General features: G+C 33.1%; 1 protein-coding gene across 1 annotated transcript in view; it reads right to left on the bottom strand.

Annotated features, from left to right (window-relative positions):
* Positions 1 to 782: 782 nt before the first annotated feature.
* LOC148599039 (sterile alpha motif domain-containing protein 9-like) overlaps positions 783 to 17585 on the bottom strand; it is a gene marked incomplete in the record, with an annotated part of 31085 nt that continues 14282 nt past the window's right edge. Inside the window, 3 exon segments of the mRNA XM_088562631.1 lie at positions 783 to 4555; positions 7351 to 12206; positions 16354 to 16443. Of these exon segments, the coding sequence (XP_088418757.1) occupies positions 4469 to 4555; positions 7351 to 12206; positions 16354 to 16443 (5033 nt within the window).

The following is a 17585-nucleotide window of genomic DNA, read 5'->3' as shown; positions in this document are numbered from 1 at the left end:
ATCACATGCTAAAGATTTGAAATTAAACAACGTAACTTGGAAATTTTTACCAGCAAATACGACTTAGCACCTACAACCGCTAGATCAAGGCATTATCAAGGCTTTCAAAGCTCGGTACCGTAACCGTATGATGAAAAGTCTAAAACTCTAAAACTCTAAAAGTGAAACCGCAATTCTTCAAAGGTGTTTGAAAAAGAAACAGGTATCAGTTGTAGACTTTTTTAAAGTGTAATTTGTTAGACTGATGATTAAATGTACAATTAACTGTAAAACTTGTTTTCAATTTTATTAGTGCTTTATTTATGAGAATCTTTATCTATGTTATTAAATGTCACTGAATAAATATGATTGTACATATATAGGTTTTTTTTATGGAGTGCAATTGAAAAGTGAACGTATATATGAAGTAAATGTACAAGGGACATAGTATTCTTTATCTATATCTTGAACTCAGACTGACCCTGTTGTCTGCAACAATAAGAAAGAGAAGGGTAAAATACTGTCTATATGCAATATGGATTCATTGTCATGATACCTTGGTATTTAGTCGGGTTTTTGGTTTAGAGACATTTTTATTTCACTTTTGATTTGTTTCTTTAGTTTCTCAGTCACATCTTCATCTTTTAGTATTTTTAGTCAACAAAGGCATCGGTGACTAGTTTACCTTAAAAACTTTACACAGATCTAAGACAATGTCAATAAACTACGCCACGCATCACTAAACTGTCAACAATATAAAAATACTGAACAGTACGATTACTCTTTAATTAAAAACAACAATACAACTTTTACGTTTATTCTTGATTTGAACACAAACATACACAAATACCTATCAAAGAATGTGTGTAGAAACATACAAACAGTGCAATCAGATAACAGTGCAATCAGATAATCATCAATAGGATCGGATCGATCACAAGATCAATAACATTGTACTTCCGGTATCCATATACGGAACGGATACGAAAATTTCCGGAACCTCCGAAAACCGGCCGATTTCTTTGGTCCCATGGGCAGCCGGTTTTCAGAGGCTCCACTGTATAATAATATGTAGAATTTTACATTTAAAAAAAATCGAATAGGTTTAAAGTAATTGTCAATCTTCACTATTAATCTGTAGTTAAGTTCATTATATGAAACATGCTTTACACATTTAATGTTTCATGACACTAAAAGAATTGAATTTCTTAAATTCAAATCTTTCAAAAGCAAAGAGGAGATAGGACTATATTTTATATAGTGTTCAGAAATAGTATGAAAGTTCCCGATGAATCGGTGATGTAAGCATGATAAGGTAATTCAAATCTAATAAAAATTAAAAATGTGAATTAAAACACTACACTACTGTAGTCCAACCATCATTACAAATCCACAAAGTACAGGATTCAAACTATTGATGCAAGGTAATACAATTAATACAACACAAAGTTACTGCCTAGCTGCTCGTTTTATTCCATTCATGATGCACATTATAAAAATGAATATCGATGAAAAACGCTGTAAGTAGTTGCTATCATGGAAACTTAAAAACATTGACTTCTAGTATTAACAATTTAACTGAATGATACAAACAATAAAAGAATAAAAAAGTCATGGACATTTAAAAGGTCACAAAAGGTCATAAGGTTCAAAATATAGGCTTCATTTCACTACAATTTTCCCCAACCTGACAAACCTGTGCACTTGGAAACATTTTAAAGAAAGACGACTCAGATGATAAAAAAAAATTTCTGTTGAGTTAATGTTTTGAGATGTTTCACACAATTTATTTCTGGTTAATAAAGGTACAATAGATACCTATACACAATAGATGATGTATTCGGTGTAAACAAGTGGTCATTTATTTTGTCATAATCTGCAATTTGGCAAAAATGCGTAAAAAAGTCAGGTAAGTTTTTTTATTCAGGTACCATTACGTGGCACAATCCGGCAACGTGTTGCACATCATTTTTCTCAATTTGGTCTTTTCTGCCTCGAATACGTGTATATTAAATACATTTAGAAAACAAAGAAAAGCTATTTAAGTGCCAGTCCAAATAAAATTCAGACACTGCCTATGGTAAAGTGATTCATGGCAAAGAAAAACCCACCAAAGAAATGCTGCTTTTTCAGTCTACATATGCTACACTTTCAACAATCTTTTCTGCATTGAGATTTGCAAATTCTTATATAGAAAATAATACATTCACTGCCCACTAAAATCAACCAAATAAAGCAAAATCAAGAACCATAACTCTTGCAAAGTGCAAATTTCATGTACAATCTATATAATTTTTATCTCAAAAGCACAACAACAAAATGATAAACTAAGGCTGGTTATGGGATCAGTAACTGTTTCTGAACAAGAAATTAAACTGAATTCTGTGGGTTTTTGACATGCATGAATCACCTTCTGTCTGATTTTTAGAAAGACTGCTACTTAAATGTATCCTGAAGAATCTGTGAAGGAGACAATTTTTTACACTAATATAAGGGATATTTTTCCGCCATTTTTCCATAGTGCATTTCATCTAAATTGGACATAACAAATCTTAAAAAGGCAAACTTTACAAACATTTTGATGGTTATGAGGTATACCTGGGCTATGTAATAAAATCTCTTCGTTTTTTTTTCTTCATGTCCCACAATTGATACACATTTTGCCTGATTTTTAGATGGAGAGGTACTTAATTTTACATAAAATTGATGAAACTTTCTCATGTAAATGGCATGCGATGCCTTGAAATTTTGTTCTAGATATGCAGGTTTGTCTGAAGTCAGAGGTGGCGACATTTAGCCCACGTTGATGAACCTAACAAATAAAATACAAATAAACATACTTGTTTAAGTGGCTTTTGTCAATGGAAGTAAAATATTTTAAGATCACTTTAAGACTGGGAGTAGAATTCTATAACATTACTGAAACCAGAACTTCTTAACTTTAAGGCTAGAAACCACTAATTCCACTTCCCATAAGCTTCTATGCTAATTTTACAACATTCAGTGGCTTCTCTGGACTTTACCTTAACTTTAACCTGCAGAGGAATATAATATCAGCATGATTCTACATATGTCAGTGCATACTCCTCAGAATGGCATGTGGGGGTTAGCAGACTTGCAGTGCAGTACTGGTCATTGGAAGTGAAGGGTCTATAAATAGCCTGGGAAATCCCAGTATTTTCAAAAGATAGAGGTATATTTAGAAATGTTTTTCCTTTCAGAACCACTTTTAATTTTTGAAATAAAATGAGAACTTTTTTTACAGTGCTATGACAAACTGGAGGTAATTTCTGCATATGACTATTTTTTGCGTACGTTCCAAATGCTCATTGGTTGAATTGGTGGTCTGTAACCTAAAGAGCCATTTTTTGTCTTTGAAAAAATAACTAAACAAGTACCATCCCATATACATAGTGAATGAACTTTCTAAGTCTCAGTGTAATATGACAAGCACTTTTTTAAAACTTTGATTTTCAAATATAGGTTTACCAAGTTGGGTAAGCAAAAAAGTTACAATTTTCTACCATACTTGAAGAACTTTTTCTGACTTTTCAAATAAAAAGAATCAATCACTACTTGTTTTTTTAACAATATTAATAATGAGATAGCCTTTACAAAAAATATTTTATGAAAAATTGGTCTATTTTTCAAAGTTTATTTCTGACATGCCTTTTCATATTGCCATGGCTTCATCTAAATACACTAATACAAATACATACATGTACCAAATATTTATCAAATTATGAACTGAAAACAACCAAAATTATGTTATCCAAAATTGCATGGTTACACATGCATCTGATTGTCTCAATTATTTATCAATTTATCATGGCTTGATAATTAAGTAGCTGTCAATCTGTAAAGGACGAGTTCAGGCTGGGTCTTTATATTCGACTATTTTATACTGAGCATTATAGCGAGCTATATGAAGGTCAACCCATGTGTAAATGAGTACACCACAATATCAAAAATGAATTATTTCTATTCTTGTATGACAATAAAAACTATTCTTGCATTTGAATCAGGTAAATATATCAAAAAATATATTAATTGATGTTTATAAGACCTCATAATGGAACTTCTAGTAAAAGACACTTGAGTTGAAGGTTATATAATATAATGTTAGAGTTGTCCCATTATAAATGAAATTGATGGTGGATTTCATCGATTTATCAACCTCATTGGAAGAAAGATCATATGTAAAAATAGTTATATACTATCAAAAAATAAAAACATGTTTTGTTTCACCCATAAATCACTCCAAGTGGACGGTTAATTAGACTAATAAGTATCTACAAAATATAACAAATATTGCAAAATACTGGTATTTACATTACTAAGCTCATCACCGGAAAATACGAAACAAATGTTTTACATTTCTAAAACCATAGTACTGAAAGAAAAACAAAAACACATTTTCAGTTACATGTATACGTACGGGTAACGAATATATACGACTACTGCAACAATGATAACTGAAAACATAGATTCAAGTTTCATAGAAGTTTTCCCTCTCAGACAAAAGTTTGTCAAGATCCTTTTGATACTTCCTTTGTTCCCTCTCAAGATATGTAAACTGAAATGGAAAGTAAAGAATTAGTTGCTTTATCGTGTATATAAGTTATTTTAGTATTAATAGTCGATCATTCCTATCATTTTCTCAAAAAATTAAGTATTTACTACATTCCTAATATGAATATATTTGAAGGGGGATTTGTTTTTTTGTTTTTTTTTTTCATTCTAAAATTGATTGTAAATTTTATTGTACACAGACAATATTACAACATATGTTTTCATATGTGTTAAAACATATGCTTAGGACCCACAGGTTTCCGGCTACTGTCAAAATCTTCAAAAAGTGGAAATGGATGGTTCAAATGGACAATGGATCCTTCTGATACATTTTTAAGGGGGAGACAGTCCATTTTCTCTGAAAAGCCTGTTCACTGGAAAGATAATGAAAGCCCTGAGGACCACTGTAGTGAAAATGTTTTTGTTTATTTAATCATATGTTTCAAAAATCATATGAAAACGATACTCTTTTCATGTATGAAATCCTATTAAAAACATAATTACAAAATGGTTTTATGGATTTATTTAATTAATTTCTTAGTCAGATTCATAAGTTAGTCATGCTGCCCTTACTTCATGAACCTGCTTTTTTAAAATATTTATGAAATTAATATTTGTGTAGAACAATCATATGCAATAATTGTTTGCTAGAGCAATTAAAAAAATAGCAATGCCCCAAATTGGTTACTATTTATAAATATGAAATATAAATAAATATCTTGTCATTGCATTGGAAACATATAATCAACTTAACCCCAGCAACAATTTTAGCGCTAGCCTTTTTCTACTCGTTACCTTAACAATTAGATTTAACATCTTAAAAATTCTTCGTTTTCAAACAAAAATTAAAGAAGTTGTCTATTGTCATTGATCAATTGATAGCCATACTAAATGCTGCATTTCAGTCAGCATTGCATAAGGACCTGGGCCATTTCCAGTGGATTCTGATCATAAGCAGGGCCAATTTTAAACAAGAGGCTCCCAGGAGTCTGAATCGCTCACCTTGTTGAATTTTGCCTTTCAAAGGCAATAAATTAAACAAGAAGTTGTCCAACAATTTTGACTCAAGAAGTCTTTGGTAGGATTATCACAAGATCTATTCAACAATTGAAAGTTTCCTTTAATCTATCAAAGTTTTCAAGATATTGACTGAAAACTATTAAAAACTAGTATGTCATTTGTTTGTTAAACAACTGAAAGGTCTTTCCCTTGAAAACTATTTTTTTGAAATGTTCACGTAAAGACATTTGGTTTGATACATAACATGCTACCTTCCACAAAAGTTTGTTGTTTTTTGCAGTTGGTAACCTAGTCAAACGCAATTGTCAATGTTTCCAATATTATTTTTGTAATGTAAACTTGACGACCTTTCATTAGATAGACAATAACCCCACTTTTGTTGATCTTTAGAATTTTGCACTTCTATATAAAAAGCTTTAGTTTTGCACTCATTGACCTTATCCGACTCATTTTGTCAGGACAAACCATCGATATTTCGGATGTACACTTTAAGACCTTTCATTTGATATGCAACAATATTACCTTATTATAACTTTATTCTTTTGCACTTAATGACCCTACTATTCGAACATGTATTACTTATCATGGTTGAAACTCTGATTTTTGACATGTACTCATTTAGACCTTCAAAATGATATATCACATGACCCCCTTAGACAAAGTTGAATGATGCAATATCAAATCTATAAACAGGTATTTATGAAATATATAAAACCATTGGAAAATATGAAAATTTTAAATTGTTGTAATATCGTTCGTTTTTTATATTGGTCCTTGGTATTGTGTCAAACAGTTGTACTTGAGCAGATCTTTCATTTTGTGTACTGATCATTTGTGTTTCTATTGTGGATTTTAAAATATATACCCTCGCTCTGAAAAACTAAAATTTCAATAGATCCAAAATGGGACAAGATATCTCAAATCTGAAAACTGTATGATAATTTATAGAACATATGCAACAAATTTACAAAACAATTTGGGCAATTGCAGAGCTCATTTTGAGCACACTGATTATTTGAATATGATGCAATAACAAACTCCAGAATCGGAAGTCGTAGAGACATGAAACTACCACCATACATCTTAGAATTACCTGACCTTGATAAATCCAACAAGGTCAAGGTTATACAAATATGTCAAGGTCACAAACCGGATTCTGCAAAACATGAAAATTGTCATAACTTTTGAACTGACACTCTGGCAAAAATCGTCAAAAAGGGCAATAACTCCAACATGGCTTAACAGATTACAACCAAAATTTGACTAGAGATAGATCTCATCATGCTGAACACTTTGATCCACGTCAGAATTCAGCTTAATTTAACGGTTTAGGAGATATATGTGAAAAACTACTGTCTGATCCCTATGTTCTATTTTTAGTAACGGCGGCCATGTTTTTTGATGAATCAAAAATCCCCACATCAGTTCTACACAGTATACCCCAAGAAACATTCATACCAAGATTAGTTCTAATTAGTCCAGTAGTTTCAGAGAAGAAGAGTTCTGTATAATTGTTAACGACGACGGACAGGTCCCAGGAATTTTTTTATGTTGGGAATTTTTGGTGAAAATGTTATTATCAAAATAACATTTCTTACTTTCGAAGTTCATCTTGTAACAACTTCTTTACTGGTGTTTCCTAATCAACAAACTATATCACTGATTCGTGGCATAGTTAAATGCCTAATTTTTAATATTTACTTGTTAGTATGTGTCAATGAACAAACTACCGGAAAAGATGGCCCAAACCCTTCGCTCACATGCAATTCTGCTTCTTACCTTTTCTTTACCAACACCTCGACTGTTTTTCTCTTTGTCTAGTCTTTCAATTTCCCCTTTCAGTTTTTCTACCTTCTTTACAAACGATTCATGGGTCTCCACAACCTTCTTCGGATTATTTTTCGATTTTCCATTTGTTTGTTTGCGTGATTTTTCCACACTACCAGATTGACCAACAACACACGTAAGATTCTTTGACACCTCAGGAATTTGATCACGAACATCATATGCTTTTAATCCTGCCCAAGTAAAGCCTAATACAAAGTACACTCTTTTCTGCCACCATGATCTGTTCCCTATCGGAAAAGACGTTGGAATATAAAACGGAACTTGACCACCAGACCAAGATTCTACATTACAAATGATTTCATTTCCATCCTTCACCAATGTCCCAGGAAGACGTAATAATTTGGATACGAAATTAGGTGATTCCCAGATTTTGTCTCCTCGTACAAACTTCTTACCCCAATGATCAAGAAGTTCTTCGTAATGCACGCCCATGTCACTTTCCTTTCCAAGATAAAAGTTTGTTGTTTCTCTTTTCCGAATTGGTCTACTGTCTTTCTGACGTGGATGACACTTAAGAAAAGACAGTTTCCATTTTTTAGTCACTTCTTGTAACTGTTCCGCTGTACACAAGTGTTTTCCATCTTTTGTACGGGATTCTGTTGGCCAATTTAGCAAAACAAAGTACATATAAGCTTCAAGATATCTTTTTTCTGGAGACGCAATTGCCTTTTCATAACATCTCTTGGACAAGTGCACCATATCTTGGTAAAAAAGTCTATCTTGGGGAATTTTCAGAACTTTCATAGCAACAGTGATGTTGAATAGTGTAATAATGTCAATTGCTTGACAATATTCTGTGTTGACATTATCAATTAGCATGTTAAGCATAGTCGAAAGATTGACTGGGTTATCAATGTGAATAAATTCAGATAAGCTTCTCCCTCCTAATCTTCTAACACGTCGTCGCCTGAAGTCAGTTTTTTCTTCCTCTGACAGATTTTCTGGAATTAAATCACTATCTTCTCCAAAATAGCTATCTAGGTTTTCTTTTAATTTAGCAATCTCTTTTCGCATTGATACACCTTGACTAAACATTGTGAAGTAGGTATCATCTTTCAACTGTGTTGATTTGTCTTCTATCGCTTTCAAAGTAACTTCTGAACGACTTTCCAAGTCTTTCAAAAACTCAACTGATTCACACCTTAAGCTTGCCATCTCTTTTGGCAGAGGCTTGGTTCTGTCTGTCAAGTATGTATGCAACATTATTTTATTTCGACCAAGTGGTGAAAACCGCAAGACATCAAGCAATAAAATAATTAAGCGTATTTCACCATAGTATCCAGCATCATTTCCCCTTGTAAACTGTTCCATCTCTGACACCTCTTGTTCCCTTCGGAATTTTTGCAAGCCAAATTGCGCTATTTCAATTGCGTTTTCAACGTCTTCAGTTGATGCTTGCTTACTCTCTTGAAGAAAACAGATGTACATGTCATAAAGTTGATTCTTGAAAACCTGAGCATATGTGTCCCACAAGAAGGAGTTCTGTGGTTTCATATTTGTAGCAATATTTGCGTACTTTGCCGCAAGTTTCCAATTTTTCCCATGTATATAGAGGCGAGCAATTTGTTGACATATCATTGGATCCTCAGTCATTTCAAACCCCTTTATAAGGACATTAGCAGCTATTTCTTCATTTTCATCTTCGAGCAATTTCATGATCAACGGTGAAAATTTAACCTTTCCCGCATTTTCCTCTTTTTCTTCTCGTTTTTTCATAATGGTTCTAACAACCTTTTTCACTTCATTGGTAGACATGTTGAACGAATTAAATATTTGACTCTCCAAAAACTCTTTCATTATAACACTTACAGTTATAGTGTCTTGTATAAAACAAGAGAAGATTTCAGCTGCAAATAAAGGATTGACAATGGACAATCCAACTAACTGGCTTCCAAGACCTGCCCTATTATTTCTATTCAATAATACCTGCAAAGGCTGGCTGATTGACTGTTCCCAAGACTTGTTCAATACCTTCCGGCGTCCATAAGACACCAGTCCAAAAGAAATTCCCTGTTCCTTACGGGATGTTGTCATCAGTGGATCAAAAGCGCTAATGGGTATCGATTGAAAATCGAGATCAAATGTATTTAACATTGACAGGTATTTGAGAATTTTACGTTCATTTTCATCTGTAACTCCTTTCACCAACTCAACTGCCGTTCTGCGTATGTAATCTGTGTTGAAGTTTTCCTTCAAGATATTGAAGGATATCAAAAACCTTGGATCAGTCAGTTCTTTATTTCGAAACTGTGTTTCAAGATCTTTATTCTTATTTTGAAACCAAGCTAATTCTTTCCTCGACAGCTCATGTTTTAATGCAACACTTTTATCATCAACAGAGCGAATAGTTGACCGTCTTGTACAGAGAAGTAAAACACAAAATACTTTCATATCACTACTTCGTCTAGCGACAATTCTTGCCCTGTGTTGTAAAACAGCAAACAATTCTCCAACTTTTTCTTCGTCTCCATTTTCAATGAGTACTAGAGGCGGTTTTGGGTCATCAGACTCCTCGTAGTTTCTTAATATTGTAATCTGTTCAACTGTTTGGTCTGTCATTTGTTTGACAATACAGCAGCGGTAAGAAGACTTAAGTTCCCAAAGAATATGCTTTGCTGTCGTGGTCGCTCCTGCTCCCGGCTGATGAAAGACATTGACTACACCAATTTTATTGTCCTCATCAGAATGTAAACCTTTCAACGTTTCTTCAACCTTATTTTTTAAGGTTCCATGAATGTCACGTTTAAGGACATGATCTGGGAAATAGAAATTCCACCAACTAACATTCTCCCCTTTATAAAACCTTTCTGCCTCTTCTCTGCGAATTTTTGCTAATTTAACTTTGTCTTGTACTAAGTCTGGGTCCTCACATTCACATCTACTGAGAATTTCTAAGTCTATTAGTTCGTTACGTCTTTTGTCTTTCAAATGAATGAAAGCACCAGTTGAAGAGGGTATTTCACATCGAGAAGCTCTTTTAGAACCCATCAAATCTTTGATAGTTTGATTGACATGTATCCAAGGCATGCCGATTATGGATCTGGCTTTCAACTGCTCTTTGTTGACTGTATGTCTTTGGTTTACTAATACATCAAAGAAATGACCGAAAATGTCTTCACTTTCGGCAAAAACTATCCACTGGTCTTTGAAGCTAAGGATGGCTTCCTCTGCGGCCTCCAATAAGATGTCAAAATCTTTAGACATTAGAAAAAACATGACTAGAGCTCTCCCTTCTGGTATTTCCTTATTGAAAAAACGTAAAGCCTCTTTGAATCCTCTACTCCTATTCTGTTTCCATTCCATTATAGTCATTGGTGTTTTGCTCATTGCCTCATATCCGTTGCAGAAAATCCATGGTTTTAGTACAGACAGTGTTATATCTTCAAGTAAATTATTGTATGTATCTTTCTTAAATTGGTTTTCTTCACTTTGTGGATCAAAATTATCGGAAGTCAAAGCTTTCATTACTTGCTCCTTGTCCTCGTCAAAGTATCCATACAATCCCTTCGACTCTGTTGAATAATCAAAATCAAAGACAGCATTTGGATCTAAATCAACCAGAAATTCCAAGTCAGTCATTTCTGTATCATTGCTGGTTTTACTGTCAAGAGGACTCAAGAAGAGGAGTGAGTAGACATCTGCAGACAAGTGCTCGTCCCCTGCACTTAACAAGTCCAGCATTTTTTGTCTTAAATCAGGCTTAACTTCAGTTACTTTTGGACGATTTTCTTGGGTTCTTCTTGCTTCTGCAAAACGAAATTTATCCTTTGACATAAAAGTGATTGTTTTTTCATCACTAATAGCATGTGGTTTTACACCATTCTCACCAAACATATACAGAACCGGCTTCCCATCATTCTCTGATTTTGTAAAAAAAGCTTCATCTAAGACGAGTGTAGCACTGGGTACAACGTCAACCTCTAGAACTCTCAAATGTGCATCAGGATCATCTTTGGATATAACATCAACAAATTGCGGTCGCATACATTGTGTCACTATTCCTAACTGTTCCCTGTAGAATCTCTCATACATCCGTTTGTAAAGCTGTCGTAAACAATGATATACGTCAACTTCCATACCACAAACTTCACCTTCAATTTGTATATCTGTCACTTTGGGTTTAACTCCGACATGGATGGTGCCATTTGTTCTGCTGTTTAAACAAGCAGCCATAAAGTTAACGACTTCATCTGAAAGTATCTGGTAAGTGATGTTTTCTTGATTAGAATCCAACATAGAGAAAACATGAACAGGATCAAGCAAATTCCCAGGCTTATTGTTGAATGTTGTAAGTAAGGCGCCCCTTCTGTAAGTGTCTGATTGCGAAGCTTCTCTGTCAAATTTACGGAATCTTTCCTTATACTGTCCCCCTGTTTGTGAATGACTGAAGCCTATGTTCTTACGAGATGAAAAAAATTGATCTCCCAATGTTAGCACTTCTTCTTCCAATACTCCCTCTTCACCAGTTGCAACTGATTCCTCTTTCTTCATCATATCCTCCTTAAGTAAATGTAGGTTGAACCGCTTCCCTTTTTTTATATCAGGAAACATATCAACCATGTGCTTCAACTCAAGTCTACAAAATCCTTTACCATCAATTTCATCTTCAACAATTGTTTCAATTACATTTTCTGGAACACCATAATCTGATAATTGAGGCTTCAAAACATCAGCAAGTTCTTTTTCATTTAGATCACGTAATTTCTTGCGTTGGAGTCCTTTACTAGGGGCATTCACAAGCACTTGATTAACCTCTGGTTCAGTCGCCTTTTTTGCAACAGAGTAATCTAAAAGAAAACAATTTAATTTGTTAGACATGAAAAGGGAACTTCAATTACTTTTGAACACATTTTAATAAAAGAACAGCATTCTAATGTACCCCCCTCCCCAAAAAAAAAGAACAAAAAAAACAAAACAAATGCGGAAAACTTTAAATTCACTGAAATTTTCTCAGTCCAAGGACTGTAACTTCTGTAAAAATCATACCAAAAACAAAGTTATTTGGTAAAAGCATAACAGACGCCCTGCATTTCCATGTCCCCTCACGACGCCTCACAGGGGGACAATAAAGAGCTTCGTGGAATTGCAGCATGTTAAATTGGGGAAAGCGTGAACACGATATTAGTTTTAGACACACTTTAGCATAAGGATCGACTTACAGTTCATTATGGACAAAACTGGTTTGGACAAAATATTTCGCAGAGGATGAAGGTACTTAATTTATTTTAAAGGCTCTGTAGCGCCTTCTAGAAGAAATTCAATTATATCCCTTCGGTAAACTTTTTTCCCCATTTTCCTAATTAAAAAAATTTTTGTCATCATTGTTTTTAATGAAAGCTGGAAATAAATAATATTTTTGTTTACAAAAGAAATAAAGTTATATGCATATGCAATATGTATATGTTGAATAAAGTAAAAAAAAAATTGTGCTAAGACCGCTTTGCACAAATATTAGACTAGACCCTTAAACTACATGTTGGCTATTTAGCACAGATATTTACACATGTTGCTGGTTTCTAAACACTAAGTGAGCAACCAATTGATTTTTATGGAAGAAGCTGAGATCAAAATTTTTTATCCTGCCTTTTTATTTTGAGAAAAAAACAGGTCCTGTCTTTTCCTACTTGGTACCACTTTATCTTTTCTTATACAAACAAAAAATATTAGGACAATAATAGATCCTGCCTTTTCATTTCTTGAAAATTTAAACCCTACAGTTTTATTCCAAATTTGATCCTAGCACATTAATCAAATTGTAGTTTCCTAATGCTCATTTAAAGCATCTCATATTGAATTACAGTCAACGCAGAAGTAAATCATAAGTTAAAACACTTAGAAGATTCATACGAATACTAAAACAGACAAATATTGAAAACTATTGGATTCAAATGAAAAAACAATCCCAAAAAAAGGACAGTGACACATTTCATAGTCAGTGCATTCACGTACATGTATGCATGTTCACAGCAGTGGCTATGTATCAAAATCGATATCTGAATGAATTATATTGTTTGTTTGTTGGGGTTTAATGCTCGAGCATCAATATTTCAGCTATATTCAGGCCAAGATCGAATTATACATGAATTCAGACTTTATTTGATAAACAAGAGGCTCCCAGGAGACTGAATCGCTCACCTTGTTAAATTTTGCCAATACAATTTGGTAATAAATTTAACAAGATGTTGTCCAAAAATTTTGACTCAAGAAGACTTTGGTAGGACTTATCATAAGGATCATTTCAGCAATGGAAAGTTTCTATCTATGTATCATAATTTTCAAGATATACACTGAAACCTATGAAAGCATATTGGGGACATGGTATTTCTTTTTTCTTTAATTTGTTATCTCAAATTACTAATTTGTTATATCAAATTATAAACTTGTTATATCAAATTACTATAAATTAAAAGCTGGTTGTTATTCATCTCCATTTTCTGGAAGTTTACAGCCATGGGTAGACGCTATTTAATTGAGTACTATTTCAGAATGAATCTCCCATTTACTCAAATAGAAGAGATACTTTTAAAAAGCATCATATCAAACTGTCAAAAAGAAATATTAAACGAATAATTGCATCATTAAGATTATATAGAAGAAAATATAAGTCAAATTTCCTTGATGTGGCAAACTTCTTTTCTAAAGAAATACAACAATCCAGAAAATATCATGGGTACAGATGGATGCATACTAAATGTGTGGGCAGTAGGATATTTGTAGACCAAGAGAAAGTGTGTTTGTTTAGATCCCTGAAGGCATAGAATGTAGAAGTCGTCGAAAATTGAAACCTAGAAATTATTATAATCAAGGTCCAAACTACCTATGGCACATGGTTGGTTATGATAAACTCAAGCCATACGGAAATTGCATTGACGACTTTTCAGGAACTTTGCTTTAGCTAGAAGCTTATTCAAAAAATAACAACCCCTTTGTAATTGCTCGATATTTTGTTGATACAGTTTGCGAACTAGGCAGTTGTCCTCTGAAAAAGAACAGAAAACAGAATCGTTAAACAAGTATTTATCACATGCCCTTGGGAACACACTTTTTTTTTTATCTAATAAACATCATAAAATCATTTTGTTTCCATATTTGAGTTATTATGTGTGTTCTCCACATGTCCTCTTGCTATTTATTGCTGTTTATACTATGTCCAGTTTTCACTATGATCTATATATAGATGTGAGATGCATTCTAAAATAGTACTCAATTAAATAGCATCTACCCATGGCTGTAAACTTCCAGAAAATGGAGATGAATAACAACCAGCTTTTAATTTATAGTTTATAATTTGATATAACTAGTTAGTAATTTGAAATAACAAGTTAATAATTTAATATAACAAATTAACAATTTGATATAACAAATACGTAATTTAATATAACAAATTAAAAAAAAAGAAATAACGTGTCCCCAATATGCTTCCGTAGAAACCTGTAAACAAAAAATGCATTTTTCACCTTTCAAGGCAATAACTCTTATAAGATGCCGTCAGACAACTTTTATCCTTGGAGACTTTTGTAGGCCTTATAATGAGGATCATTTCCACAATTGAAAGAATTTGGCGTAACCTTACTTTTTTGGAGATATATGTGAAAAATTACTGTCTGACCCCTTTGTTCTATTTTTAGAAATGGCAGCCATGTTTTTAGACAGATCAAAAATCTCCACGACAGTTCTATGAAGGATATACAAATTAGTCGAGCAGGGTCAGAAAAGATGATTTTTTAAAGAAATACCATTAAAAATAGCAAAAAACGTCAAAAAAGAGCAATAACTCCAACATGGTGCAATGATTAGAACAAAAATTTGTTCACTGATAGATCTCATCATGCTGAACACTTGTACCCCATGTCAGAGTTTGGCTAACCTTACAGTTTTGGAGATATATGCAAAAAACTACTGTCTGACCACTATGTTTTATTTTTAGTAATGGCGACCATGTTTTTCAACAAATCAAATATCCCAACAGCAGTTCAATGCAGGATACCCTAAGGAACATTCATACTAAGTTTGGTTCCAATTGGTCAAGTAGTGTCAGATGAGAAGAATTTTGAAATATTGTAAATGACGAAGATGACGACGAAGAGAATGGACAATGACGACGATGACAGTCGCCAAGTGCTGACAATAGCTCACATGGCCTACGGCCAGGTACGCTAATGAAGGAATAAGTTTTGTTCCCATTGAAATTGACGGTCTGTTAAAAAACATATTCATCCCACTGTACAAATAATTATGTTGTCAATAAAAAGTTGCAGCAGTTCTTCGGTAGAATTTAGACGAAGACTTGATATTATTTTTCTTTATAATTATTATAAGTAGTATCATTTTGTATCTAGGTGTTTTACCTTTATCTTTCTTGTAGCAAAAACAATGTATAATGCTTATATTAGCCGAGAATTTATCTGAGCATGGGAAATAGTAGTATTAAGATTGAAATAACATAGGTTTTGACATTATTATATTCTGATAATAATCTAGCATTGCCAGTTTCCATAAGATATTTATTTTTTTTTTAAAGATCAACATTGAATTGATACCACTACATGAGTAACAAGTGTCTTGGTAAGGCTGGAGACCCTCTGTGACAGTTGTTGGTGAGGATATTAAGTTTCAAAAGAGGTTAGGTGTTACATTTTGCAGATCCTAGTTACATGAACTATGATATTAACTCAGGTAGATGGTAAACTTTTTTTCTTTCATTTTGAATATAGCCTGCTTCAAATTTAAGGTGTTGAGGGAAATTAGTGAAATGGAAAGAACAATCAACACACTATCATTAGAACTTAATTACAACTTCTACAAGAAGAAAGTGAGGCGTGTGATATTTGATAATTTAGCTGCACTAGAATACCAAGTATTTACTAAAAATTAAACCACAAGTAAGGATAAACAAAAATATATGAGAACTTAAAAAATATTGCAAAAACTTACCTGGTATAAGAAGCATTGGAATGTTTTCTTCAATCGGCTGCATTCTTTTAATTCCTTTAATAGCCCATCTGTACTTGTTAAGAAAACATTCTAGACATCGCAATACAATTATCAATACTAGAAATGCTAGAGGGTCTGAATCACTCACTTTATGAATATTTGGTGTCATGAATGAAATAATTCTCAAGTAATTGAAACCTTTCTCCTTTCTGCTACATGCAGTTCTTAAACAAAAACTGCAAAAATGGCTATTTTTTTTAACTTTCATGTATGGTAACTCCTAATAGAAATCTATTCTTACCAACACTCAATTGCATCTTTGTATAACAGACTATTTCATCAACTGGCATCAACTGAAAGTTTCTTTCCAGATAATACCTTACAGTAATGATATTGGCTTAAAATGCAAAGACATAATACTTGCCTTTCTAGGGCCTTAACTCTGAAAAGGGACCATCATACAACTTCCATCCATACAGATTTTTTAGCCCTTATCATAAGAAGCATTTCTTTAACTGGTTTTTAAATTATTAGCTAATAACTGCAAAGAAAAGCATGTTTGTGTTTACTTTCAACTTCAACCCATTGGAGACTTATATCAGCCATATCATTTTGATTCATTTCAACAAATGAAACTTCTTCCTATCTAATATGTTTGTCTAGTTATAATCAACAACCACAAAAATGGTCATTGTATGCCTTTTAAGGGCAATAACTCTAATAATCATGGACAAATGAGAATTTGTGTTGATAATTTCAACAACTGAAAGATTATTCCAATTTATTAAGGTTTTCAAGTTATCAGCTATACACAACAAACTTAGTCATTTGCTTTGAATTTGAAGGACAACACACCTGAAGTAAAGAGAAGCCACACAACTGCAACCCAATGAGGACTTTTGAAAGCCTTATTATAATGATTATTTCAACATTTGGATGTTTCTTTATTCAAGTTATATAAAGCAAAATCTACAAAAATCAACCCATAAAATGTACCAAAAAGGCTCACAAAAAATACCCCTGAATTTTGTGTGGATATGGAGTTGAAAGCTAAAAACTTTGGTTAGACTGTCTCCCTTTCAAGTCTCCTCTCACAATATTCCTCCATGCACATTTTAATATGATGTGAAACCTTCCAGTATCCACTCAGTAGTGAAAGAGCTATGGGAGCTAACTAGGTTTTAACATGTAAAACTCTTAAGCAGGATTATCTCCCTTTGGAGTTGCCCAAC

The sequence above is a fragment of the Perna viridis genome, chromosome 14 (genome assembly GCF_037379345.1).
Source record: "Perna viridis isolate PV_CMFRI_1.1 ecotype Kerala chromosome 14, ASM3737934v1, whole genome shotgun sequence".
NCBI lineage: Eukaryota > Metazoa > Mollusca > Bivalvia > Mytilida > Mytilidae > Perna > Perna viridis.
Note: the sequence above shows the minus strand (reverse complement) of the source record. Positions and strands in the feature narration are given on the sequence as shown.